Raw genomic sequence first — 25,441 nt, 5'->3', positions numbered from 1 at the left:
TTTTAAAATCCTGGGCCGGTTGACCTCAGGCTCCAGAATCTTCAAGTTTGCCAGTCTCAGTTTTTTTCATGTATAAAATGGAGGTAATAATACCTATCTCATAGATATTTTGTGAGGATTAAGTGAAATAGTGTCTGGGCCATTAGTGCCCAATATATAGGAGCAATGATTTTTCTTTTGACTTCCAAGATACAACATTCTCCTGTGATGTCTCCCTCTCTTTGCTCTTTCTCCATATACTTGTCGGATCACTCTATTTCCAAGGTAGTCATCTTCAGCTTAGGTTGGTATTCAACCTATCTTTTCATTCATTCTCGTAATTTCACCTATGGCCTATACCCTGATGATCCCCAAAGCCCGATCTCCAATCCAGATCTCCATAAGTTTATAACTATGCAAGAACTCAACATATCTAAAACTCAGCATATCTAAAGCAGAACTCATCTTCTTATCTTAAATCTGCCCTTTCTCTTCCCAATTAGACTGTAAATTCTGGGACAACAGAGACCATGTTGGGACATGGCTATACTCCTGGAGCCTAGAAAAATGCCTGGCACATAGGAGTTAAATATTTGCTGAAGAAATGAATGAGCTCTTTCATATCAACAAATGAATGTTATGAGAAAAATGGCAAAGGCCTTGGGTTCCTTCTCCATCCTGGGTTGCTCAGGGAGAAGCCACCTGTGACATCCTGTGATAACAGCTGGGCCTAAAGCCCCGGCTCCTCCTATTACACACACACACACGACTTTATTTCAGTGGTTACAGGTAACATGAACATCAGGCACTTCCCAAACACGGGAAAGTATTTGGATTTTATTTGATAGTTTAAATGTTTTGGAAAATGTTGATAAACAAAAGCTGTATTTGGAGCTGGATGACAGACATGCCTTGAATATAGGATTTTCCTCCTAGAATGTGACTTTTTCCAAAAAATATTCAATTTTAGGCCTCTTGCTACCAATAGGTTCCATGGGAATGCACAAAAAAAGAGGCAGGAAAACAGTCCCCACGGGAGACTGTAGTTTCTTAAAAAACAGGCTGCTACTACTTCCTGTGAAGTTCATAAAGTGCCTTTCCCTTTGCTTAGTCATCCAGAGTAAAGTCAAAGGGCTCAAAGTCTTTCCGGAAGCGGCGAGCCAAGGTTTCTTCCTCTTCCTTGCTGATCTGACACTGCCTCCAGTCAGACTTGTCAGGAATATTAAGGATGGCTTCACTGGCCAGGACCTCCCTGCAGAAAGAGTACAAAGAAATCAAAATAGACAGTATCAGCCTGAACACCCCCCCAACCTTCTTTTCCTCTCCACCAGAGAGCTCTCCTCAGCATCACCCAAACAAGGCATGCAAATTCCTCTGACTTCACTCATACCATTTTCTCTTGCCCTGCGTGCCTTCTCTGCCATTCTAGCTATTAAAATTATACTCATTTTAAGTGACCAACTCAGATCCTACCTCTTTCTTAACCCCTCAAATCCCATTTACTTCTCTGAACTTGGAACTACATTTATTGGTACTTAAAGAAGCAACATGGCACTGAAGAGGGCAGGCCCTGGTGTCAGAAATATCAGAGACGATTCCATTCCTAGCTCTGTCCCTGGCTGTCTATGACTTAAACAGAAGATTTCATCTCTGAGTCCTGATTTTCTCACCTATGAAATGCGAACTAAGGGTTTTGTGAGGTATGGAAATAACACAATAAAAGTACCAGACTGGCTCTGATTACATCCTACCTTAAACTCCAGTTTCGTCATCCCAATTAGACCATGAGTTTGGTAAGGGCATGGTGCAGAGTTGGGCACCTAGTATCACACCTCACTCTAACCTTCTGCCTCTCCTTTCAGCGGATTCAGGCGTATGTGGACACAACAGCACAGGCTCAATACCAACAAAACTTGTCTTGGCTCTTAGGACTCCAGTATAACTACATACAAACTTACACACAGGCTACCTTCTAACTGCCACTGCTTTACACTTTTACTTATTTTTACTTATGCTGATATATTAGAAGTAACTCTATGCACATCTATACGGTTCATTTCCCACAATAAAGCTACAATAAATAGAAGAGTTGAAAATCAATCACATGAGTCTCCTAAAAGTCAGAGACCCCGAGCTCAAGTTCTATCTGCCTGGGCAAACCTTGAGCTGACTTCATCTGTAAAATGAAGATAGAATCACCTTTCTTGTACAGCAGCAGGGAAAAAAAAGTCTTTTCAAGTATTTTGTTAACTATAAAATGCTATGTAACTGTAAGTTAGCATTTTGAAAACTACAGTGTTGAAAATACAACTATCATGAGCATAAAATCATCCAGAGAATCTCTCTTGTAGGCTTATGTGCCTGTGTATATCTGCAATCATGTGCCTACATCATCAGCGTCCACATCTGCATCTGTTGCTGAGGCAACAACAAAAAGATAATGTCAAATGCTTGAAGCTCCTAACATACTTGTTCTCATTTGTCAATGATCTTTTTGAAAACGTAGACAACTACATTTACTGGACTTAATCCAATGGTGGCAATCTCTTGGAGGCTTTCCAAATTAGTCCAAGAAGGGCTTAAGGTTGACTCAAAGCTCAGATCTAATTGGGACAGGTGGGGGAATAAAACATCTGCAAATCACGGACACCAGCAGCAGGTTATCTGTACTGCACATTTTCGACTCCCCTCCATAGTCTATCTTTTCTTGTCAGCAAATTCCGATCTTCAGTCTTTGCCTAATTTATACCACTCCTTGTACGGTTTTATAGTCATGTTCTACCTGATATGAGGAGCAGAAATGAAGCCTCATCCAGACCTTTAGGCCACTAGAGAATAATGAGGTTAAGATCTCACATCTTGGGGTCCAACAGGCCTGGGTTTGAACCTACCTCTGTGTGACCATGGACAAGCTACCTAAGCATGCACAGCCATGTTGTCCACTACAGGAGCCACTAGTCAAATACAGATATTTAATCCTAATTAATTAAAATTAAAAATTGAGTTCCTAGGCCCTATTAGCCACATTTCAAGTGCTCATGGGCACATGTGGCTAGTGATTACTATATCGTACAATGAAGACTTATTGAGCATTTCTATCATACCGGTAAACTGAGATGACAGTACCTACCTTACAGAATTGGGAAGATTAAATAAGGCAATGCATGTAAAGTTCAAAGCACGGTACTTGCCACAGAGCATATGTTCAATTAATGGTAGCACTTTATTACCCGGGGTAAAATGTTCACAGTCCAATGTTTGCTCTCTACTCAACTTCCACCCCTTCATGAAGCCTTTCACCAAGCAGACATGAGCTCGCCCTTCTCTGAATTTCTAAAGTACATCGTTCCTGTACAAATCGGTAGTTACAAAATAGTCATGGGGATGTACAGTACAGCATAAGGGCATAGTCAGTAATATTGTAATAACTATGTATGGTGTCAGATGAGTACTAGATTTATCGTGGTGATCACTTCGTAAGTTATAGAAATGTCAAAGCACTATGCTGTACACTGAAACTAATATAATATTGTATGTCAACTGCAATTGAAAAGTAAAAAATTATTTTAAAACAAAGTACATTGTTCCTGAAGACTTTGTAATGGTACTTTTCACATTCTATACTATACTACTGTCATAAATGTCAATATCTGACTCGCTCTAACACTGTTGGTTCCTTGGAGCAAGGACTGTTTCATGTTTGGCTTTTTGATTAACTGTCCATGCATCCCACTACTTTGTTCAGAGTAGGTCTAACGAAAATACATGTAAAATAAGAAAAATATACAAACCTTCCAAACTGCAAAGGAAAATTCTTTTTAATTCTGTGGAAAAGCTTCTCTCCTGTGTCAAGCTCAACATAAAAATATGCTGCTCCTGGCTGTGCAATCTAAAGTAAACAGAGTTGCATGAGCACGTACAATAATGCTTTAAAAAATCTAAAATCCTAGCTCATATCTTACCAGCTTTAATTCGGCAAAGAATTCAGTCTAGACGCACAAGAGAAAGGATGTGAGCAGCTATAGATCCCAAGCTACTTAGTGGAACTAGAGTTTAAAAAGTCAAACTGACAGCTATTACAAAGGTCTTCCCAGTGGCACCCATCTTTCTAAGTTGCTGCGTCAGGAAGTTTCCAGTTTCTTGCTCTTATCAGGAAAGCACTGAGGCATTGCTGTAATGCCATCTTTGTCTACAATCTACTCAATACTCCATGCTCGAGTTCCAAATTGTCACCTGCCTATTTAACATTTTTGGAATGCCCTGATAGTACCTCAGGCTCAACACGCCAGAAACCAGGTCTTTACTTCTCCCTGCACGTCACCTTTCCCTCCTGTTTTACCTGCTTGATGTCAGAGTGCTCTGGGATTTCCAACAACTCTATCTGTTGCTCCTGTGCCTGGGTAACGAAGGCATCTTTAATGTCATCAGTAGCGCAGAGGCTGAGTGGCACAGGAATGACCTGGGGGGCGGGAATGGGGTAAGGTGGGGTAAAGGATAGAAGAAATTCTTCGTGCAGGTCCCAGAGACGTCGTGCCTGAGAAGTAGTAAATCCATCACAGGGGTGGAGCAACACCCCTCAGCAGAGATTCTCCTCAGGCCAGACAGGTCTAATGTAGGCCTGTCTGTAAGGACTTAAACTCATGAGACAGCGTGCCCCGTGTGGGAGCCAATCTCTCATACGGGAAAGGCTAGAGAGACATCTCTCTGTCATCAAGCCTTTGCCAGCTCCTATATAATATAGGTGGCAGAGTCAGGCCCATTTGAAAACTTAACAAATGTGCCAGAAAGAAAACCACCACAACTACAAACCAATTAGCCATAACAAAAATGAGCTGCTAGCCGCATGCAGGCTCTGAGACTGTTTCCTACCTCTGGGCAGTCACTCATGTTGGGCATCACACATAATACAATCTCTCAAACTCTACCTATCAGGGCCCAAATCTGTCTTGGAACCTTGCTCAACTACCCAATCCTTTTCTAAACTAGGCACTTACTGTCCGTGCAGTTCACTTACTGACCAGGCACTTCCCCCTGAGTTCTCACCAGAGACTCTTTAACCTTTTAAATGAACATTAGTTAAATATTAATGTGAAAATTCATGGTAAATATTTACTTTTATATTGGAGTCAAATATTTAAATCTTAATCAAATTAATTATTTAAATTAACATGATTCAAATATTCATCAAAATCCAGGTCCCTAGAGGGCCCTTCCAAGATCTTGGGCAGAGACCGCTTACCTGAAGCTGGAGGTGATGGCTCTTATAATTTCTCTCAAACAGAACACACCGTTTCCCTCGACTCTTAAAGAACTTCCTCAGTGTGGCCTTATACTTTTCCACCTCTTCCACCACCTCTGCTGAAAGCTCCACCACTGACTGGTAGTGTCCAATGGGCAGGATGAGGACATGGTCATCAGATAAGCCTCCTTTGGCCAAGGCAAGGTAGCACTGAAGACGAAGCGCACAGAAGTGAGACATCAATACTACACGTATAATTCTTCAGGGAGAAAAGCCTACACAAAGAATGAGCCTGGGGGTGTGGAAGAAGTATTCAAAGAGGCTATTAATAGAAATTCTCCAACTTTTAACATCGGATTTTTGAGGTTATAACAACATTCTCAAGTACCTGCTAAAGAATGAGATTAGACACAACAAATATCTGTGCAAGTATCAAATGAGTTGGGAGCAAATGAACAGCATACAAACAGGTTTTTGGCTTCAAACACACCCGAGCTGGAGGGGACCAGAACAACAGTTGGTTTTCTCTTCCAGTCTTCAAACTTGAACAGAATTTTTCAGAAAGATACCACTTCCGATTTCCAAATGACCACCTTCCCTACAGTAATATCCAATCCCACTCCAATACTCCCCCTGGGCTCATAAACAGGGCTAAGGTGACATGATTAGCAGACAATGTCCCTACAGCCTTAAGCTGCTGGCTAACTTCTACAAAATGAAAACAAACTCATAACCTAATGGGGTGGAAGGAAGGAGGAGAAACCTCAAACTCAGGTACATCCAAAGAGGCTGAAAACTATGATTCCAACAATGGATGCTAGCCACTAAATAGCAACTAAAAATATTTGTCAAAACTGAAACATGCAAGACTGTTCTACACTCAGACATTCTTTGAAGGGAAAACTGAGTAGAGAAAGGCCAATGAATACCAATGCCAACACATGAAGGTGCCATAGCTTTAGAAAAAACAATCCCAAGTCTACTTTTAGCGTGGTGGGTTCCAAGTTAAGGCTGAAGGAAGCAGTCATTTATTTTTCATCTACACTGAGAAAGTCCAACAGAGTGACAAGCTAGGTATTGGAAACAAACTAAAGCATGACCATCCTTGATCTAGTCGGCATAGGGGACTCAGCACAGCTACAAAGTTAATTTTCCAGATAACTGAAGTTCATCAAACATCATAAGCACTACAACAATTTCTTAAGTTTTACAATAGCCAGTTTTGATTGGGTTTGTTATCAAAGGTTACTCTGGAAGCCTGAGTCTTCTAGCCTTTTCTGTATGTCAGAGGGTCACCCCCATAAACAGTAGTTTTTATATTGGGATGTGCATTGAGGTTATTAAAGCTTTCTAGTCTAGACTAAATAGCAACCCCCAACGCAGTACCTTCCAGTTCCTGTGAACAGTTTCACACCTGCCTAGTCTCCTCCGTCTCTTTCAAACTCTCACCTTCCAATCTGCTCTATACTCAAATTATCTCCAATTGTATCTCAAATGTAGAAATGGGACCTGAATGAATGATTCTCCCAGAGTAAAGTGCATGGACTTTGCAGTAGTGATTTGGAATTCTTAGCAGTCTTCCTCTCCTTTTACCAATGTGTGGCCATGGGCCATCAGCATATTTCTTGTATGCCCCTTGAGGAAGGCATGGCAAAGATCGAGAAAGCCAGGGGGAAAGGTAATGAGAGGAAATCAAGAGGAATGGGTGCAGACAGAGGACTCCAAACCCTCTGCCAGACACCCAAAGGTCACCAGAGGTTCCCAAGAGCCTTCCACCAGACAAAGGACAGTGTAGATACATGGAGACTTCATTACTAGGTAGGCTCTAGGCTAAAATCCTTATGTGGTCTCCTACTTGGGGTGCTGGGCTGGCCCACAATCAAGACCTGATATGCTTTTGTCTCTCTAGCTTCAGGCTGAGATGAGAAACAAACAGGTTTCCTTGATTATCCCCTAGCTCATACCCAGGGCAATAGGAAAGTGAATGGAACAAAAAGGTCATTTCTCCCTGGGGCCGACAACAGCATTGAGCTAAGTTACCCATTCCAAACCTCTTTCCCACTACGTGGGATTTTGAACCTACTGAAGCTTCCGAAGCAGAAAGCAGTCCAAAGCCTGCCTGCCTTACCGTACAAGGAAAGGTGTGGGAGAGAAGACTGGCATAACCTAATCCAAAGAGGAAAACAGGTCCAAAAGAGATAATCCAAAAAAGGGCATTCCCATAAAAGCAAGAGCTTTTCAAGCTTGCTCTTCTTCGCGGCAAAGAGTTCACCCACAGGCTCCATGGCCCAATTGTGCCACGGGCCTGGACCCCATTAGTCCTGCCTCTACAGACAGGAATGTACCAATAATAAAGACCAAAAAATGTAAAAACTGGGACTTTTCGGTCTGAAACAACAAAGGCAGGAGAGTGTAACTTAAAGAGAAAATAGGATGAAATTGAAACTCTAGTAGGTCAGTCTCTAGGAAGCCAAGATAAAAGGCCCTCACACTGTCAGGATAAGCTGAGGAAAAGGTCACGCTCAGAAACAAAAATTAGAATAAACCAATGGAAAACCGATGAAAGTATCTGTGTGCAGAGGCACCACACATTGAGAAATGGTTTGTGACTATTTACTGGGAGACACACATAGGACTTCATCAGTTTTCCAGAGCTTGAGTAAAAGCATCCTGAAGGTCATCCAGTTCTCAGTCTGATTCAGTGCTTATCAAGCAACCTTACAATGGTTACTTGGGTTCCCAGGTACCGACACCAGGAACGTGATGATGGGGATTCCTGTCATTAGGAAGCTGTATCCTCTACTACTAGACAACACTGAGAATTTACCGCTTTTTAGTAGGATGGAATAAAAATATAAGAGTTCAAGAAGTTATAAAAGCATCACCCTAGAAGATCCACACCTATTTGTCAGAGAGGGAGGTAGGAAGGGAGGTATCTTGTGAAACTGACACTACAACACTACAGGAGAACTGCTACAATCAAAAAGAGAGACAATGAAAAGCGGTGGTGAAGAAGTGGCAAAACAGGAACCCTCATAACACTGCTGGTAGGAATATAAGATGGTGCTGCCTTTGGGGAAATAGTTTGGCAGTTTCTTAAAAAGTTAAACATAAATTTACCAGCAATCCCACTCCTAGGTGTCTATCCAAAAGAAATGAATACATATGTCCACACAAAGATATACATGCAAATATTCACAGCAGCATTATTCCTAATAGCCATAAAGTAGAAACAACCCAAAAGTCCACTTATTGATGAACATATAGACAAAATGTATTATAATATAGCCACACAATGAGATGCTATTTGACAATAAAAAAGAATGGAATACTGATAGATGCCACCACATGGATGAGCCCCAAGAACATTATGCTAAATAAAAGAAGCCAGACACAAAGACCACAAATTCCATGATTCCATTTATATGAAATGTCCCTAAAGGCAAACCCATGGAGACAGAAAGTAGACTAGTAGTCGTGTGGGGCTGAGGGTGGAAATGAGATTCACTATAGCATGAGGGATCTCCCTAGAGAGATGGACATGTTTTAAAACTGTATTATATGATGGTTGCACAACTCAGGAAACTAAAAACCACTGAACTGCATACTTAAAGTAAATTTCATGATATGTAAAATTTAAGTGAATAGAAAGCAAACAGGTTATCTCCTTCTCTGTGGAAGATCCACGGAAGTAACTCACATGCGTGCCAATGTTGACCACCAAATGCTTCTCCACGTCAGGGCTGGCAAGGCAAAACCAGCAGGGTCCTGGAGGCTGAGCTTCATGGGGAAGAAAGCCAAATGTTACTATGGCCCACGCATTCCTGCACATAATCCCCCTTGTCTGATCTTTAGATCCTGCGAAGGCTGGCAAACAGCACTGCCACGGGCTGGGCCTGCTGCGCTCCCACTAGGACCACACACACCCCATCACCATTATAAGGAAACTAAACCTGTATTAGAAAAATTCTGAATTTGTAGCCATTCCACAGTTTGGTGATCCACAAATGATAACCACATATTGACCAACGTAGCACATAACTGGCAACAGGCTGCAATGAAAGAACATTGAAGCGGGTGCCAGCAGCCCCAGTTCCAGTCCCAGTTACATGACCCTGGGCAGTCAGTTTACCCTCCCAAGGTCAGCTTCTTCATCTTGAAACAAAGCGGTGGATAAAAAGCATGTTAATGGAAGAGCCTTTTCTACCAGTTTGATTATTCTATTATTTTATGAACCCACATTGGTTTTGCAGGCTCTTCACCTCACATGTTTTACAGACATAAATGAAAAAGGCTTTTCCCACAGTTCTTACAGGAATAGTCTTAGATAGCCTCAAAGTCAGGCCATCTTTGTATTATTTCATTTTTATTATTGGTCCTATGACTCAGTGTAAATTTTCCTCCGCCAGAAGAGGCTCTCTTAGCAATGCTGCTTCCCAAACAAGACCTGAAGTAAGTTATTGCTCGCATAGGAAACCTCTGGAACCAAGGTACTTACGAGGTTTGCGAGGCTGCTTTGGGTGAGGAGACTTGCTATCTCTGCCTGTAGATGAACGCTTCCTTCCCTGCGTTGCATTTAAATCAAAGAAAAACTGACAGGCTGGCTCTTCCTGGAATGGCCAAAGGTAGAAGAGTAAGTGTTATTAAACTAACCATTAGACAAATAGCCAACCATTCACACACAAAGGAACATTCCTGCCATGCCATGTCTAGCTTTCCTCCTAGCCCTTTCCGCCTAGTCTAGAGAAAATGCCTGGACTCAGTCATACTTCTCAACACTTATCCAAGCTACCACCAAATTCACCTCTTTGGAAAAGCAAGTTAACATGCAAGGCATAGAGCAATTCTTGCCTAAAACAACAATACGAACCCACCCAAATTTCTTTGCTTTCTCCTCTCAGTAGGGCCATACTGCAGTCCTAAATTTTACAGGTCGAACAACTCTATCTGTACTTTAATTAAAAAGATGAGAAGGCTACTCATAAAAAACGTCTGAGAAAGCAGACCATGCATACTAGTAAGGGAACTTGACATTCCTTACTCTAGTGAGGAGAAAATTAATTTCAAAGAAGTCTATTTAGAAATTTCTTCAGAGTGAATCTCATTTACCTACTAGTATTCATTATAAAATCACAAATTACATTGCTATCAAGCAGTTGTTGGATCCTGGCCTGAAAAGTTAAGAATAGAGAATCCACTTTAGACATGGAAAAACCTAACATATGTAACCCCAACATATGAACCAAGTTTAGACAAAGAAAGACTTAAAATATGAAACTGTTAACCCCAAACTACAATAAAAAACACTGAGTTTACTTGAAATCTAAGGCTTTCTAAACAACACCATGATATCACAAGGAAAAAACAGATTTAGATTCTAAGGAGTAAACCTGTCTTATGAATTAAACTATAACTGGCAAAAGGACGCGTATAATAGACAATCCTGCCCAGAATAATACCACCTCTCAATCAGAACATACCTCAGGGGCAGGAATTTGCTTTCCTATGGATGTTTCCTTCCCAAATTTTCTATAAGGGTTTTCAGTGACATCTGGAGGCTGTTTTACCAGTTCTGCTGCATCCATTAGTTTCATCGGAACAATACTGAATGCATAAAGATACTTTGGAGAAAAATAACATAATAACATTAAAGGGAAATACTGTTTATCCAAACGTAATCAACCTATTTTATTGTGAAGATTTCATAGAAGGCTTCAGAAACTGAGTGAAGTTAAAAGGGCAGCAACTGGCCTATCTGTGGCTCATAAAATACCTAGGAAATCAAATGCCAATTCAGTGATCTCTGCAGGGGTTAACCAGGGGCTGAAAAGCAACAAATCAAAGTCCCCGCCCTTACACAAACCAAAGAGGACTAGAGGGACTTGCTCCATAATCCTTGAAGACAAACTGCTTCTGTCTCTGAGTCCTTTATCTTTGTGTATTTCGTCAACAGAATCATGGCACTGCCATTCTTTTTCTAATGAAAACTAAATTGGACAACTTAGTGTTTCCCTCTCACATTATACAATTTCTGCTGTGTATGCCGATAAATTTTCTTAGGGACTAGTAGCAAAGAAATAAATATTCACACAAACATCTAGAATCTCAGACTCATGGCACAGATATTGAGACTTTAGATGATATATGAATAGATGCTTAACCTCACTACAATGCAAATAATTAACAATGATACACCATCTTCATGTATCAGAATGGCAAAAACTTTATTTAAAAATTTGACACTACCCAGTGAGAATATGGCTAGAAAACAAACTCATACACTGCTGGTGGGGATCTAAACTGGAACAAAATTTTGAGATGAATTTAATAATGCTTGCCAAATTAAAAAATGTACATACTCTGACTGAAGTATAAGTTGCTTAGGGCTAAGGCTAACACATTCCTGAAAGTAATGCAGTAGACTAAAAATACTCTGAGTGATATCTTAAAAATGCAGGGGGAAAAAATTACAAATCTAAACTTGCTAAGAATGCATTGGGCTTTAAAGCTTAAGATAGTATGGAAAAGACAAAATATGTATTTGCTTATCTTTTGCATGTACATTGTTTACGGCATCTTATAGTGGAGTAATCGCCAGAGGATTTATCTATTTACCCACTTGCCTGGCTGTTCTGATGTTAGCTGTCTCAATCCACTATATCCTGATTTTGGCCCTACGGAATCAGAAATGCTCTCAGGGAAGTAAGAAAAATAATGTACTGTTCTAGTATATTCGCCTTCTTTCAACTGCAACATTTTCTAGTACAAAGACAGACTCCAGGTATCACTGAGATTTTCCAAAGCCAAGGAAGGCTTAGGTAAAACTGTGGGAGGACTTTATTATTTCTGCTAAATGAAGTTGCTAAAAGCAGCAAAGCAAGAGAACCTACCGTCTGAGGGCGAACTCGTGAATACCCACAGAGACAACCACGTGGAGGTGGGAAGAAAGAAACAGCATTCATTTGAAATTTTGCCTTGGTTCCACTGGGCCTATTTTCCCAAACCCTTCTCTAAAATCTCCCACAAAGGACCCATGGAAACCTGACCTTTCATTACTATATCTTTACAAAGGAGTCACTGAGGTGCTGGGACACTGAGGTTGGGGAGATGAGAAGACCTCAATGCGAAACTGGGCAAGAAAAACATTTACCAGGCAGACAATGAATAGCAACCTACCCCCAAATACTCAATCTTTACCTTTTTCTTTTCTGGATTTCCAACATTTGCCAGAGCTATGAACCTGGTGGCATGCTGTGCGTTTTCCTGCAGAACGATGTGGTTTCTATAACATATTTGAGAGATTACCGGGTTACCAACACACTTTACTTTTGATTTACAATTATAAAGGATGTAGACTCCACGGGGCCATGAAGAGAATTCTGAGTGCATCACCACCAGTAACATCATCTCAGATGTTACCTGTCCATCTAGTGGGATAAGCATCTCTACCTCCCAGGGCTGTTGTTACAGAAAAAGAACATCATATATCTGAAAAGCACAAAAACTCCAACTTTCAGTTTTAAAAGAGTTATAAAATTGGCAAAATGTTGATAATTGCTAGGTGATGAGTACAAAAGGGTTCATTATACTGTTCTCTCTTATTTTGTGTAATAAAAATTTATAATAATGAAAACCAAAAAGAAATGAGTTTTAAGTGGGAAAAAAACATGCTTCAAATAATAATACATAGGATGATTTCATTTTTCTAGGAAAAATATAAAAATACATGAGTATCTATTATTTCATACAAAAAATACAGGAACTGCATATACCAAAATATTTTTTGAGCTTTCTGTTTTATAAGTATTCTATATTGACCAATTATTTGTAATTAAAAAGAAAAAAAAGTTATGGCATGATATAAATTTTTTATTTTTAGCGAGTTGACCATTAACACAGATGCCCATCCTTAGGAGTTCTTTACTTTCCTCATGCCTCAGAAATTTCCTGAATCTGTCACAAAATACAATTTTATTTTAAAATCTAGTATACCATTTTATGTAAATAAATATACAAACACCGATTTTATATTCACATTAGTGAAAGGAAATAAAATCAAAATACAGTCTGTCTGCTACAACTTGTTTTTCCTAAGGAGAATAAGTACATTCATAGTTGGTAAATGGGACTGATATCATTATAAGGTAAAAGTCATGCTGTTTCATAAGCAACTTTCACCAACTTTTATGATAAGAACAAGTTTAGTCATAATTAAATGGAAGTTTTAACAATACATGAAGACATTAAGGAATATCCTGAGAAGTGTCTTTCTTTCATGCAAATAGTGACTAGTGCAATGACCTGAAGAACTGCTAACACTTTCCACTGTTCAACTATCCAGGTGTAATAGATAAAATAAAGGCCCTCCCCTCCCCAAAGATGTCTATATTCCAATCCCATAACCGGTCAATGTTAGTTTATGCAGCAAAGGGAAATTAGGGTGACAGATGGATTTAATCACTTGCTAATCAACTGACCTTAAGATAAGAAGATGATCCTGGATTACCTGTATAGACCCAACATAACCACAAGGGTCCTTAAAAGTGGAAGAAGGAAACAAAAGAGAGTCAGAGGGAAGTGACTACAGAAGAAGGTGAGAGTGGCAAGAAGGATTCACATAGGGTTGGGGACTTTAAGATAGATCCTCAAACCTTTCAGGAGCTCTATACAGTGCAATCCCTTGTATTTCAAATTAGGAAACAAACTCAGAGAAGTTGAACAACTTGAGTCCCTCATTTCAGTACCTGAGTAACTAAAAAGAACTAAGATGTTATGTGGCTGAAATGAGCATGAGAAGTTTACACAGGAGATCCAAGGCAAATTCTTCAAAAAGCCAAAAAGAATGAAATGCTACTCACCGATATGGAAGCCTCTCATAGTAGGTCTTTTCCAAAGCAGCAAAATGGTATCTTGGTTTCAAGCCTGTGGCAAGACTGGAGACCAAAGCAGAGCCACACTTTTTGGTATCCACTTCTCCCTAGTAAATAGAAACTTAGTCATCTTAACAAATTGAAGAGTTACCCAGAAATGCAAAAAAATAACAAGACACTTTGAAGTCTCTGATGTTTGCATGTGGATACAAATGTAGGCAGTAGGATTTGCATAGTAAATTCCCTACTTATCGCAACCAGAGAAACCTCAAACACATATGGGGGAACTGGGCTAGTACAAATGCAGAAATAGCAACAATTGCTGGAAGCTCGAGGTTAAAAGGTAAGTCCTCCATACTAATACCCGCAACAGGGTTTATTAAACCTACTAAAATCTTTTTTGGAACGTAAGCTCTCCCTCTCTGAAGCCCACAGACTGCTTCTATAATTTGCTTTGTCGTGTGCCTATAGTTCTGACCATGCAGATAGTCAAGGCAGAAAATGAAACTTAAGCTAGCTTTCAGGGCCCCCAGGATCCATAGAATATTTCCTATGGAATATTCAAGGACTTGGGGGCCCTATACAGTGCATCACATAAGCACGCAATCCTTTATTTTGCTTCAGTCAAGGAAGGCATGGTTTGTGGAAGGGCCAACCATACCCTTGTTGTAAAGTTTGTAACAACCCTTGTTGTAAAGTTTGTAACAAAGTTTGTCCAAAGTTAGGCTTGTTCTCAGAACATCCCCAGCTTCCATTAACAACAAATTTGTCATCTCTCATCCCTGAGGTTCTCTATGAATTCCAAGAGAAGTTATTAGCTGGAAATAAAGAAATCACCAAAGCCCATTTTCCACTAAGTAAAGCAAGAACTTCCCTTTGTCTTATGCTCGCCTCGTTCAGGTTTCTGCTGAAGGGCAGGGAGTTGCTCTTGAGGTTAGTTGTAGTAGTATCTTAGGGACTGGTGAACTGTATTGTTTTTTCCCCTATGTCGTGTATGGTTATTTATAAAGGTCAATCAAGATCCTTTTTCAGCACCCGTAAAACAAATTGCCCTCATTCTTCTCATCCTTCCTTACAGAGCATCACATGCATCTGTCTCCCATCCGTCATCAGCTTAGTAATCCGGTGGACCTTCCCTCACTTTGCTGTATCCTCTACACTGCAATCGGCACTGCCCTTTGTACTCTAGTTAACAAACAACCATGGACTTGTGGAAGGGAATACAGCATTGCCCCTTTGCCTTTCGGCATCCTCCCTGACAATACCTGGTATCTTGTTGGCCCTTTTGGTCACGGACAAATTGCGCAGAAGTGGCAGACACTGCTCTACAAGACCCTTTTCTGGATCATCACTGATAACTCGGCATCTATCAATTGATATGCCCCAAATACATTTACATTTCCCTTCACTGAAGCTCAGCTGATGCTTTCTGCCCTCATACACACCTTTTCCAGATGTTCCTTAGGCTTATTTCTACCAATACAGTATTTCCCAGCCCATGATAGCTGCCCCTCACTAAGCTGGTGTATATCCTCTTTTAGATTGCTTATAAAAATATTAATATCAAGTGCTATGGTGAGCTCCAGTGCATCCCAACATTAAAGCTTTCATATTAGAGAAGCACCAAGTGTTCAGCATCTCATTTCCCATCTTTAGATCTTTCAATCTTCGATCCCACGATTCCATTTTTAAAAAACAATTTGACAGCCAAAAAGCATAACCTATAATGGAAGGGGGAAAATACAACTACACAGCTGCCACTAGCTGTAAATCTTTTCACTAAAAATCAGTAAACCCTCAAAACACATTAAGAGGAAGCTTGAGGGCATCTGAAGCAGAGAATATAATTTAAAGAACCATTCATTTATAACTAAGATTTCAGCAATCTCATCTGTGAATTGTATTTTCCATAAGATCGACTTTTGCATTGTTGGTATAGTTTTAGGCATCCTGAAGACAGTCACAGATTTCTACTGAAAGGTTCTAAGAGCTAAAATACTCAATATAAAGAGCAAACGAAGCCCAAATTAAGCCAGTGCAATTTGCTTTTAGAAATTCCAACTGAACAAACACTACTCACAGAAGAATTCCCAAAGTTCCCCACATACTTGGGCCACGGGGATGTGAGCAAGATATCGACACCCTTAAACTGGGATGTTGAACACAGCATTGTCCTCAGGGACGACACATCCTTGGGACTAAAACTGTAACCTGGGACCGGCTCATGTAAGGACTCTGTCCCACTGAGGTACACAATCTGCAGCCCCGAGCTTCCAGTGAAGACACCTTTACGACCTGGGTTCAAAGAAAAACAGACAAGTTTTAATCCAGACTGCAAAATGAAATGTCACTATGAGGATGCATTTCTCTCCCCAGGCCATGACTCTCCTACTGCTCTGCCATTCAACATGTCTGAATGATGTAAATTCTCCTAGAGCCTCCTTCTGGCTGCGAGGTCTCAGTGTTGCCTGGCTCCAGCAGTATTTCTGTTCAGTAAGAGCAGCCCTTATGTGCATGCTGCTGGAGCCCACCGGCCAGTCCGTCTACCCCAGGAGCCTTACAAATGAAAAGAGCTGCGAAGCACTAATTAAGAGAAAGGCTTTCTGCCTTCTAGAGCAGACTCTACATGGATTAAGAGAAACCCAGACACCTGGACATAAGGAGAGACAATGAGAAGGCAAAATAACTGCAGTTCTGAGGATGAGGTGCATAGTCTGGAAGAGATGTACTCTTCATGTAGGCAGCAGCTTCCAATAAAGGAAAACATTTCAAAAGAGCAACTGTTTGGGAAAACTTAGAGACTCTACCCTCTTCTCAATTTATTTCTCACTTATGCCTTCGAGACCTTGCTCCATCAGTTTTCACCTTACCTTCATCTACTGAGTTTCTTTTCAACTGGCTCTTTCCACTCAGAAAATAGAACATTAAGCATACTAATTAATACATACACTAACTAATAAAGGAACATACTAACTAATAAACATGCATACTAAGAAAGGAACACACATACTAACTGACGAATAAATGTCTTCCCTTCAGTTTCAAATTTCTCAAAAGTAGCCTGTCCTCTCTAAGTGCTTTACCTCTTAATTAGTTCCTTAGTCCCCACTGCAATCTAGTTTCCCTCTCCTACCCATTCGCTTAGAAGTCACTGATCACCAATGGTCTCTACTCTGGAAACTATTCTCTCTCCACTCAGAATCTGTGAACTTGATAATATTTTTACCTCTCCCCACACTCTTCTAATCCCTTTCACCTCTCTTTGCTTACCCTATAGATGAAGATACATGAACCCACCACAAGGTAGTACTGTGTTTCTCCGAAAATAAGACCTTCCCCGAAATTAAGCCCCCGTTAGATCATCAGCCAGACGGATGCATTCAGTACGTTACGACGATGTTCCAGAAGAAGATGACATGACTGTATTTGAATAAATGTAGATTGCTGTACATGAAAATATAAGACATCCCCTGAAAATACGCCCTAATGCGTCTTTCGCAGCAAAAATTAATATAAGACCCAACAGTTTGATCCTCTTCTGAGCTTTATTTTTCATCTTTATGGGACCAACTCCCCAAAATCTATACTCTTCAACACTGACCTTGTTTATAACTCTAAAAAGACCATCCAACATGTTGGATGTTCTGCCAGTACTTCAAGTTCAGTATCACATGTTCACTATAAAGTTCATTGTTTGCTCCTCCTACTGGATCTCAAAAAACCTCTTTCACAGAAATAACCCAAATTCTTCAGCTGTTCTTCCCACTCCTGGTACTAAATTCATATTGTAAAATGGCTGCCATAAACATCTACAGCCGGGATCTTAATCCAAATCTAATAACTACAGTGAGAATTGCCATAAGTCAGGCCCATGTTAGGAACTACAACAAAAGGATTTCAAAATGTGTATCTCACAACTGTGGTTAAAAACAACAAACAAAAATCTGTCCCTTGGGGCCGGCCCGGTGGCTCAGGCGGTTAGAGCTCCATGCTCCTAACTCCGAAGGTGGTTTAATTCCCACATGGGCCAGTTGGCTCTCAACCACAAGGTTGCCAGGTCAATTCCTCGAATCCCGCAAGAGATGGTGGGCTCCGCCCCCTGCAACTAGGATAGAACACGGCACCTTGAGCTGAGCTGCCTCCCAGATGGCTCAGTTGGTTGGAGTGCCGGCTCTCAACCACAAGGTTGCCAGTTCGATTCCTCGACTCCCGCAAGGGATGGTGGGCTGCGCCCCCTGAAACTAAAATCGAACACGGCACCTTGAGCTGAGCTCCCGGATGGTTCAGTTGGTTGGAGCGCGTCCTCTCAACCACAAGGTTGCCGGTTCGACTCCCACAAGGGATGGTGGGCTGCGCCCCCTGCAACTAGCAATGGCAACTGGACCTGGAGCTGAGCTGTGCCCTCCACAACTAAGATTGAAAGGACAACAACTTGACTTGGAAAAAAGTCCTGGAAGTATACACTGTTCCCCAATAAAGTCCTGTTCCCCTTCCCCAATAAAATCTTTAAAAAAAAAAAATCTGTCCCTCAATTTTTTGCCTAAAGGCATCCCTCATCCCTCCCACCTGATGGAAACAAGCAGTAAGCAGTAGAGACTGCTTACAGGAAGGCCACAGTCAGATGTGGAGAAGAAAGGCCAAGATGGACTATGGTGAGGGAGAGGAAGGGCATTTACAGCAAAGATGATGTATAAGCGTTCTAGAGAAATGAAAGACCAAGAAAGAGGAAATGTGAAGAGCAGTGGAGCCATTTTAGGGGAAAAAAAAAATTAGCTGAATGATCCAAGAGGCTATAGACTGACAACAGGTGATGGGAAAACAAAAGCAAAAGTTGACAGTGTTTTTAAAACAACCAGACATTGAATGAATCACTAAAAGAGATTCAGAGGTGTGGAGAGGGAACAACTTTAACCTGGAATTAAAGAGTGGACCTGGAACCAGAAAAAGGACAAAGGGAGGGGGAAAATCCAAGGATCAGAACTCAAAACTTAAGTTCCCAAAACCTTAGTGAAAGCTAGAAGTATAGCTAGTTAGGACTCTTAACAAGTAAGGTGTACACATATCTAGCAATGTTATATGGTGAGACCACACACAGGGAAGTTTTTTTAACATAATTTATACCTTAAGTACTCGATACACTGTAGTCAAGTCCTCTATTTGGTTGAAAGAGTATGCATTTGGTTTTGGGAACATAAGGAGATTGGAAGCAGGTAGGAAAGACAACAAAGGAAAAAATGCCAGTCTTAAGGGTATAGACACAGACGTTGGGAAAGAAACACCCATTAATGGCAGAAAAATCCAGCTATATATTTCCTAGGATAGTAATTCCTAGGGACACTTTATCATGTTCATTACAAACATGAAAAATATCCACTTACCCAGATAAGTAATGTTTTCAGCTAATTCACACCCATCAGCATCTTGGAAATATTTTACTGCTTCCTGGTTGTTGGCACCTAGCACATACGTCTGAATAGGAGCTGGTGAGAGAAGCAGACACGACACCACAGAGTTTACCAGAGTTTGAACTTGAGAAATGCTTCCCTATAGGAAAGATAATCACAGCAAAAGTAACGAGTCTGTAATCCTATAGGTCGAACATGCTCACCAGTTAGGATATCCAACTCTCAACTTGTGGCCAGCCTATTAAATGGTATCACTAGGTTGATGAAGTGACATTTTAAAGAGGATGGTCAATGTATAATTAGGAAAACATAGACCCTAAAGAGCTTAATAAAAAAAACACTAGTTTTGGAAAAAGCAAAAGGCACATATGTTGCATTTATTTAATTCCTGTATACTTAGAAGAGAATGATTTTTCTGAAACTAAATCCAACCAAATTCAAAATGTGAACATGTATGCATACGCATCCTTTCCAGCTCCATGCAGAGCTCAAAGGGAAATTCTTAAATAACACGTGTGGGAAAAAAAGAGAAAAAAAACCCAGCAAGAACTGTGCAGCCTTGCAACTTCGTCAGAAATCATTTGTTAAATAAAAATAACTTCCATACCTTTCTTGATGCCAGTTTTATACTCCTCCCATTCAGCATTTGGAGTGGAGCCAAAGAAATTTCCTACACACAACAGCAGCTAAAATGAGTTTTTCAAACAGATATATGAGATTTTTTTTTTATCAGTACATAATTGCTAGTAACATTATTCAGCTAATTATCCTAAGTAATGGTCATAAACCAGGTTTTTTCCTTAATCAATTTGCAGAATTTCAATACATAAATTCTTCAGCAGCAATTGTAATGGTTACTCTGATTCTACACACTACGAAATTTTGCCTCACTGGCTGTCAAGTTCAAGTTGGGGATGGGGAAGAAGGGGTCCAGGGAAAGATGGAGAAATCGACATTGAAGAATGTCTCTGTGAAATACAAAACTTTAATTATTAGATACCCTGAGAAATACAAGGCATAAAAGACATATTTCCTGCCTGTTGCCTTTACTTAAACTTTAAGCCAATCAACCTATTATCCCCATGTCTATAATACTCTTCTGTACTCTAGTTTACAGTCTACTTGGGAACCACATATAACATTTATATAAGGTTCTCTGGTTTGTGAAGCATTTACTCATATGTTATCAGACTTATGAGTACTATACAGACTTAATCTGTACTATACAGTCATGAAATACATCTGCGCTTCCCAAACCCAGTGGTCAGAATCACGTAGGGATGTTCCACTAGTCTGTTTTCTGTTTGGTATACAGTAATAAAGTAGGGATGTTCCACTAGTCTGTTTTCTGTTTGGTATACAGTAATAAAGTAACAAGACTGACATTTGAAAAGCATAAAAAGATAAACAGATCTCCCTCCTCCCACCACTCTGCAGCTATAAGTTCCTAGGCTCACAAAAGAAACTCAATCTCACAAAAAAAAAACGAGTATGTGTTCAATCAAGAAATGAATAAAGGAGCCCAAACTTTATATGGGTATGCTTGACTACAACAGTAAAATTAAATTCAGTAAAAAGAAACATCTTACGTCAAAGTTTCCACTTTTCTTCTGAATTGCTCGAACTCTATTGAACAAAACATCAAACTTTCCTTCAACATCTCCACAAGCCAAGCTGCAAACAAGACATAAACATTAAGACAATTCAGGCAATATGAATAGGCCTGCCAAGGTTGGTATATACTAGTCTTCCTGGATTAGGCAGATACGTGACCTAGTCTCTCTGAGGTTTCCTGAGAGGTTCAGTGCATGTGAACTAGTAGTGTCCACTGGGCAGCTCCAGCTAAAGGTCTCACCAACACTTTCAACTCACCATATTTAAAATTTAGCTATCATTTCCTCCAAAACTGAACCAGTTTCTTCTTCTCACTTCCCAAGTTTTGTGGATTGGTCTATCACCAACTTGGTCACCGAGTGTCAAAAATCTCCCCTCCAGTCACCAAGTCCCGTCAACCCCTTTTTCCAAACATCTTACACACCCATTCTGTCCTTTATATTTCCACTGTCACCATCTTAGTACAGGGCTGCAATCATCCATTCCACAAACACGTACTGAACGCCTACAATATGCTACGTGCAATATGCCAAATACTACACTAAGGACATGTTAGGAGTACAAAGAGGAGGAAGACCCAGTTCAAGCCTCAAAGAGTTTACAATCAAGGAAGGGGAGATATTCTGATAGTTAATTTACATGAAAAGGGCTACAATAGGAGGTATGTGTAACGTGTTAGGGGGCGGGCAGGTTGAAAGTGACAAGAGCTAAGGTACATAAAGGAGACGGGCCCAAAGTTGTAAAGTAGCTTGTTCTACCATCTCATTTCTGAGTTTTTATAATTCTGATTTATATGGTTTTCCCACTTTTCATGTCATTTTCTTAATGTCTTTTAATTCAGCTTGAAATATAGTTCTTACTGTTTTGCCACTATGTGTTTCTGGTAAGCTTTTATTGTCCATATCACCGAACATTTTCAAGCTGGGTAGTGACATGATCACATTTGTTTTAGAAAGATCATTTTAGTAACGGAGTAAAAGATGGTCTGGAGGAACAACTGACTGTAAGCAAAAATATAAGCAAAAAGGGCAATGTCAAATGAAGACGCGGGAGAGAAACAGATGAGAAACTTAGAATTCTGAAGACTGAACACGAATTGGAGAGGGAAAGTGGAAAATCAAGGAAAAGCATGGAGTGAGCAACTGAATCCTGTGATACAGCAGGAGCAGAATCAGAGAGACATATAATAAATCTGGTGTTGGACACAAAGTAGAGAATACGCTTACATTTCCTCTGATGCCTTCTCCTCTTCCAATCTATCCTTCATACATACACCCAAGTCTAAAACTCAAAAACATTACGAGAACTCCACTGCTTGCAGAACCACAGCCTTCCACAAGTCCCTCATCTCTCTTCCCAGCGCCTTCTCCAAGTTTCCCTAACAGAAACGTTCCCTACTGTCGATCTGATCAGTGTCTGCTTCTGCCATCCCCCGGGGTAGTTACCTCTCCTAACAGTCCCATCTACCCATCCTGAGTCTAAATCTTTCCCATCCTTCAAGGCCTAACACATCTCTCAAGTCTTCCCGACCAGCTCAGAAAGTCACTCTCGAAACTTCAGAAATCCATACAGCATTTCAGAGCATGCCCTGTAATACTCTATTAAGCATTTTTATTAATCTTCAGAGCACCACTTCTTCTAGGAGGCCCTGCGGTCACCATCAGTGTTCAATTCCTGGTGCTTCCACCGGATCCTGCTCTTCCTCTATCACAGCAGTTGTCACATGGAATTATTTGTTTCTGGGAGACCCATGGCCAGTTTGTACTTCAAAGGACACCTCAAAATTCATCATCTCCTCATCTGGGCCCTTTTCCAGTGTTTCCTATCCCACTGAAAAAAGAAATCGAGGACCCCAACAGTGCCAAGTCCTTCTCACAAGCAAACCATCTCTAAGCCCTGTTGATTTCATCTCCCTAATAAACCATGAATTGCCTGCATTTTTCTTCTGTTATCACTCTGTCTAATCCTAGCTGTCGTCTACTTTGGCTCTAATTTATTCTCCACACTGCTGCCAGAATCGCGTTCCAAAATGAAAATTTCTTCACCATTTCAATGGCTTTTTAAGGATAAAGATAAAAATATCAATCAAGGCTCAATCCTCACTCCCCTGATTCCTCACATGGAGGCAAACACTCCTCCCAGAACTGTGAACTTTTTCTTCCTGACATTTATCACTACCATAACTTTACATTTATCTGGATTCTTTCATTATTCTGTTGTTCCTCTGGACTATTCGCTACATTAAGGCAGGAACTCCATCTGTGCAACGCCTAGCACAGTGCCCGGCACACTGCGATTGTTCAATAAATATCTGCTGCACATTTGTTGAAATGAAGTCCTGTCTTCACCACCCCACCCCACGCCCCGCGCAAAAAATAAGCGCGCCAGGGCAGACACTCCTGTCTATCTATCCTGTCCAGGGCCCAACGGTGGGTCCCATGCCTAGAAATTCGGGTTAATAAATAGAGTGCGGGGAGAAATGAACAGGGGTTGATGTGTCCGAGGCCAGCGCGGCCTAACACGGAGGAGGCCTGACACTGGGAGCTTCCGCTTCTCCCAGCACGTGTCACCAAGAGTCCCCCTCGGAAGCGAAAACAGCCGTGAAAAGAGATGGACCGCAGCCAGGCAGAGACGCGATGGGAGCCCTCCAGCGGCGGCCCCGCTCCCGCCCCCGCCTTTTCATCCCCTCTGCGCGTCTGGAGAAAGCTCCTCGCGGGCGGACGCAGGCGCGCGCGCGCGTGCACACGCGCGCGCACACACACACACACACACACACACACACACACACACACACACACACACACTTCCTATTCAGGGTCACTCACAGGCGCAGTGGTTTTTGAGCCATCGGTCCCAACAGCCCGGGTTGGAACCACCACCAAAAACTAGGAAACCGGATCCGCGCACCTCAAAAATGAGCGGCCGCACTACAGTAAGACATCAGCACACCCAGCCAATGAAGAGTCAGGGATCGACGGCAAGCGCCGAGGCCCAGAAGCCTCTCTCGGATGGTTTCGCCTCGACGAGGCATTAAGGAGAGCAAAGGAGGAAGGGGAAATGAGAAAAAGGAATCCCATTAAGATTTTTTATTTCGGGGCAGTTGAAGTTATTGAGCTGCTAGGAAGCTCTCGGCACAATGTTGGGGCCTAACCTACCCTAATCTAACTGTCACTCTGGTGGGCAAGACAGACGCTTTTTGCAAGTTTTTAATCTGTCCAAAAGTTAAAGGAATAATGGCCATCACCTCGATTCAATTAGTCTCAATATGTTGCCAAATCTTCTCCCTTTCTCTCCCTCTCTCTTTCAAGGTGCACAAGCACTTTTATTCTCACTGAGTCATTTCAAAGTAAATGGCAGACATCAGGGATACCTCTGCATGGATTTCCTAATAAAAACATCTCCTACTTAACTATAACACCTTTACCACACCTAAGAAAATTAACAGCAATTCAATAATATCACCTAACACACATCCATATTTTAAAGTTCCTTAGTCCCCTCAAATTTATTTTATACCTTTGTTTTCATTCAGGATCCAGTCAAGTTTCCCACTTGCATTTGGTTCTATCTCTAATCTCTTAATCTACAATAGTCCACCTACCTTTTTGGTTGTTTTTCATGACATTGACTTTTTGGAGAGTTCAAGCCAATTGGTAGGTGTAGCAGCAAGGGGCTACGTTTTAAGTGGCCACAGAATGTGGGTGTCCAATATGCATTCAGCATGCACACTGAGACAGAGTTGAGGCAGCACAACACTATTTATTATTAAGTGAAGCAATAAGTGAAATAGAATAAAGCAAAATAAGACAAAGAGGAACAGTGAGTTCTCACCACCCAGAGTGTTTCCAAGGCGCTGGGGAACCGAGACAGCGTCTTGGCTTCAGGTGTGTCCATCGAGCATCCCAGTTGGAGAGTTCCGACTAAGGCTCCCCCAGGACACTAATTATATAGGGTTTTTTCCAATAGATTACCAGTCGGGAAAGAATGCCAAGCCATAGCGATTACAATCAGAAAGCATGGGGACAATGAATCACAAGTTTCAGGGTAATTATCCAGGGTAGAAGGCAGGGGGACATGCTTCCGGCAGTTTCACAATGTACATGAAGTTATTATGGCCACAGGGCAACCTATGTGATCCTATTCATGTGTTCCACCAGCGGGTCAGCTATTGTTCAACCAGGGGGGCTATCGAGGCCTTCCTGAGTTTACTCCTGCTGAATGGGGAGTCAATGTCTGGGTGTCACCTGGACAGAGCGTTCCCCTGACAACAAGTGGAAGGCACAAAGGGGCACCTAACTCACATTATATTTACTTTACAGTAGGAGACAACAGTG

The 25,441-nt window shown here is 41.2% G+C and overlaps 1 protein-coding gene and 1 non-coding gene across 4 annotated transcripts; both read right to left on the bottom strand.

Moving 5' to 3' along the window:
* Positions 1 to 802: 802 nt before the first annotated feature.
* CWF19L1 (CWF19 like cell cycle control factor 1) lies at positions 803 to 24,068 on the bottom strand. Of its 3 annotated transcripts, none has more exons than XM_033130891.1 (14): positions 23,933 to 24,068; positions 21,083 to 21,167; positions 20,101 to 20,179; positions 19,467 to 19,568; positions 16,169 to 16,383; positions 14,077 to 14,195; positions 12,416 to 12,500; positions 10,699 to 10,839; positions 9,717 to 9,828; positions 8,919 to 8,998; positions 5,219 to 5,428; positions 4,319 to 4,438; positions 3,771 to 3,868; positions 803 to 1,231 (listed from the first exon to the last, which is right to left on the bottom strand). In XM_033130891.1, exons 1-14 carry the CDS (start codon positions 23,953 to 23,955, stop codon positions 1,087 to 1,089), a joined length of 1,614 nt encoding a protein of 537 aa, XP_032986782.1. In that variant the 5' UTR covers positions 23,956 to 24,068; the 3' UTR covers positions 803 to 1,086. The 3 variants fall into 3 exon arrangements, with proteins under 3 accessions (XP_032986782.1, XP_032986783.1, XP_032986785.1); XM_033130892.1 differs by having other exon boundaries at positions 24,015 to 24,033; XM_033130894.1 differs by having other exon boundaries at positions 20,101 to 20,163; positions 23,933 to 23,989.
* Positions 4,635 to 4,782, bottom strand: LOC117036517 (small nucleolar RNA SNORA12). Its single transcript, XR_004425408.1, has one exon. It is a non-coding gene; the product is annotated as a small nucleolar RNA SNORA12 (small nucleolar RNA).
* Positions 24,069 to 25,441: the final 1,373 nt, after the last annotated feature.

This window comes from Rhinolophus ferrumequinum, chromosome 16, assembly GCF_004115265.2.
Source record: "Rhinolophus ferrumequinum isolate MPI-CBG mRhiFer1 chromosome 16, mRhiFer1_v1.p, whole genome shotgun sequence".
NCBI classification, from domain to species: Eukaryota; Metazoa; Chordata; class Mammalia; order Chiroptera; family Rhinolophidae; genus Rhinolophus; species Rhinolophus ferrumequinum.
Note: the sequence above shows the minus strand (reverse complement) of the source record. Positions and strands in the feature narration are given on the sequence as shown.

Bases quoted from the DNA above. Each gene is read 5' to 3' on its own strand.
- CWF19L1 (XM_033130891.1), bottom strand. From the start codon at position 23,955: ATGGCTCAAAAACCACTGCGCCT. The intron at 16,384-19,466 runs GTAAGTGGATAT...CTTTGAACCCAG, and splicing joins TGAAAACATTACTTATCTGG to GTCGTAAAGGTGTCTTCACT. The intron at 4,439-5,218 runs GTAAGCGGTCTC...CCCGCCCCCCAG, and splicing joins GCCATCACCTCCAGCTTCAG to GTCATTCCTGTGCCACTCAG.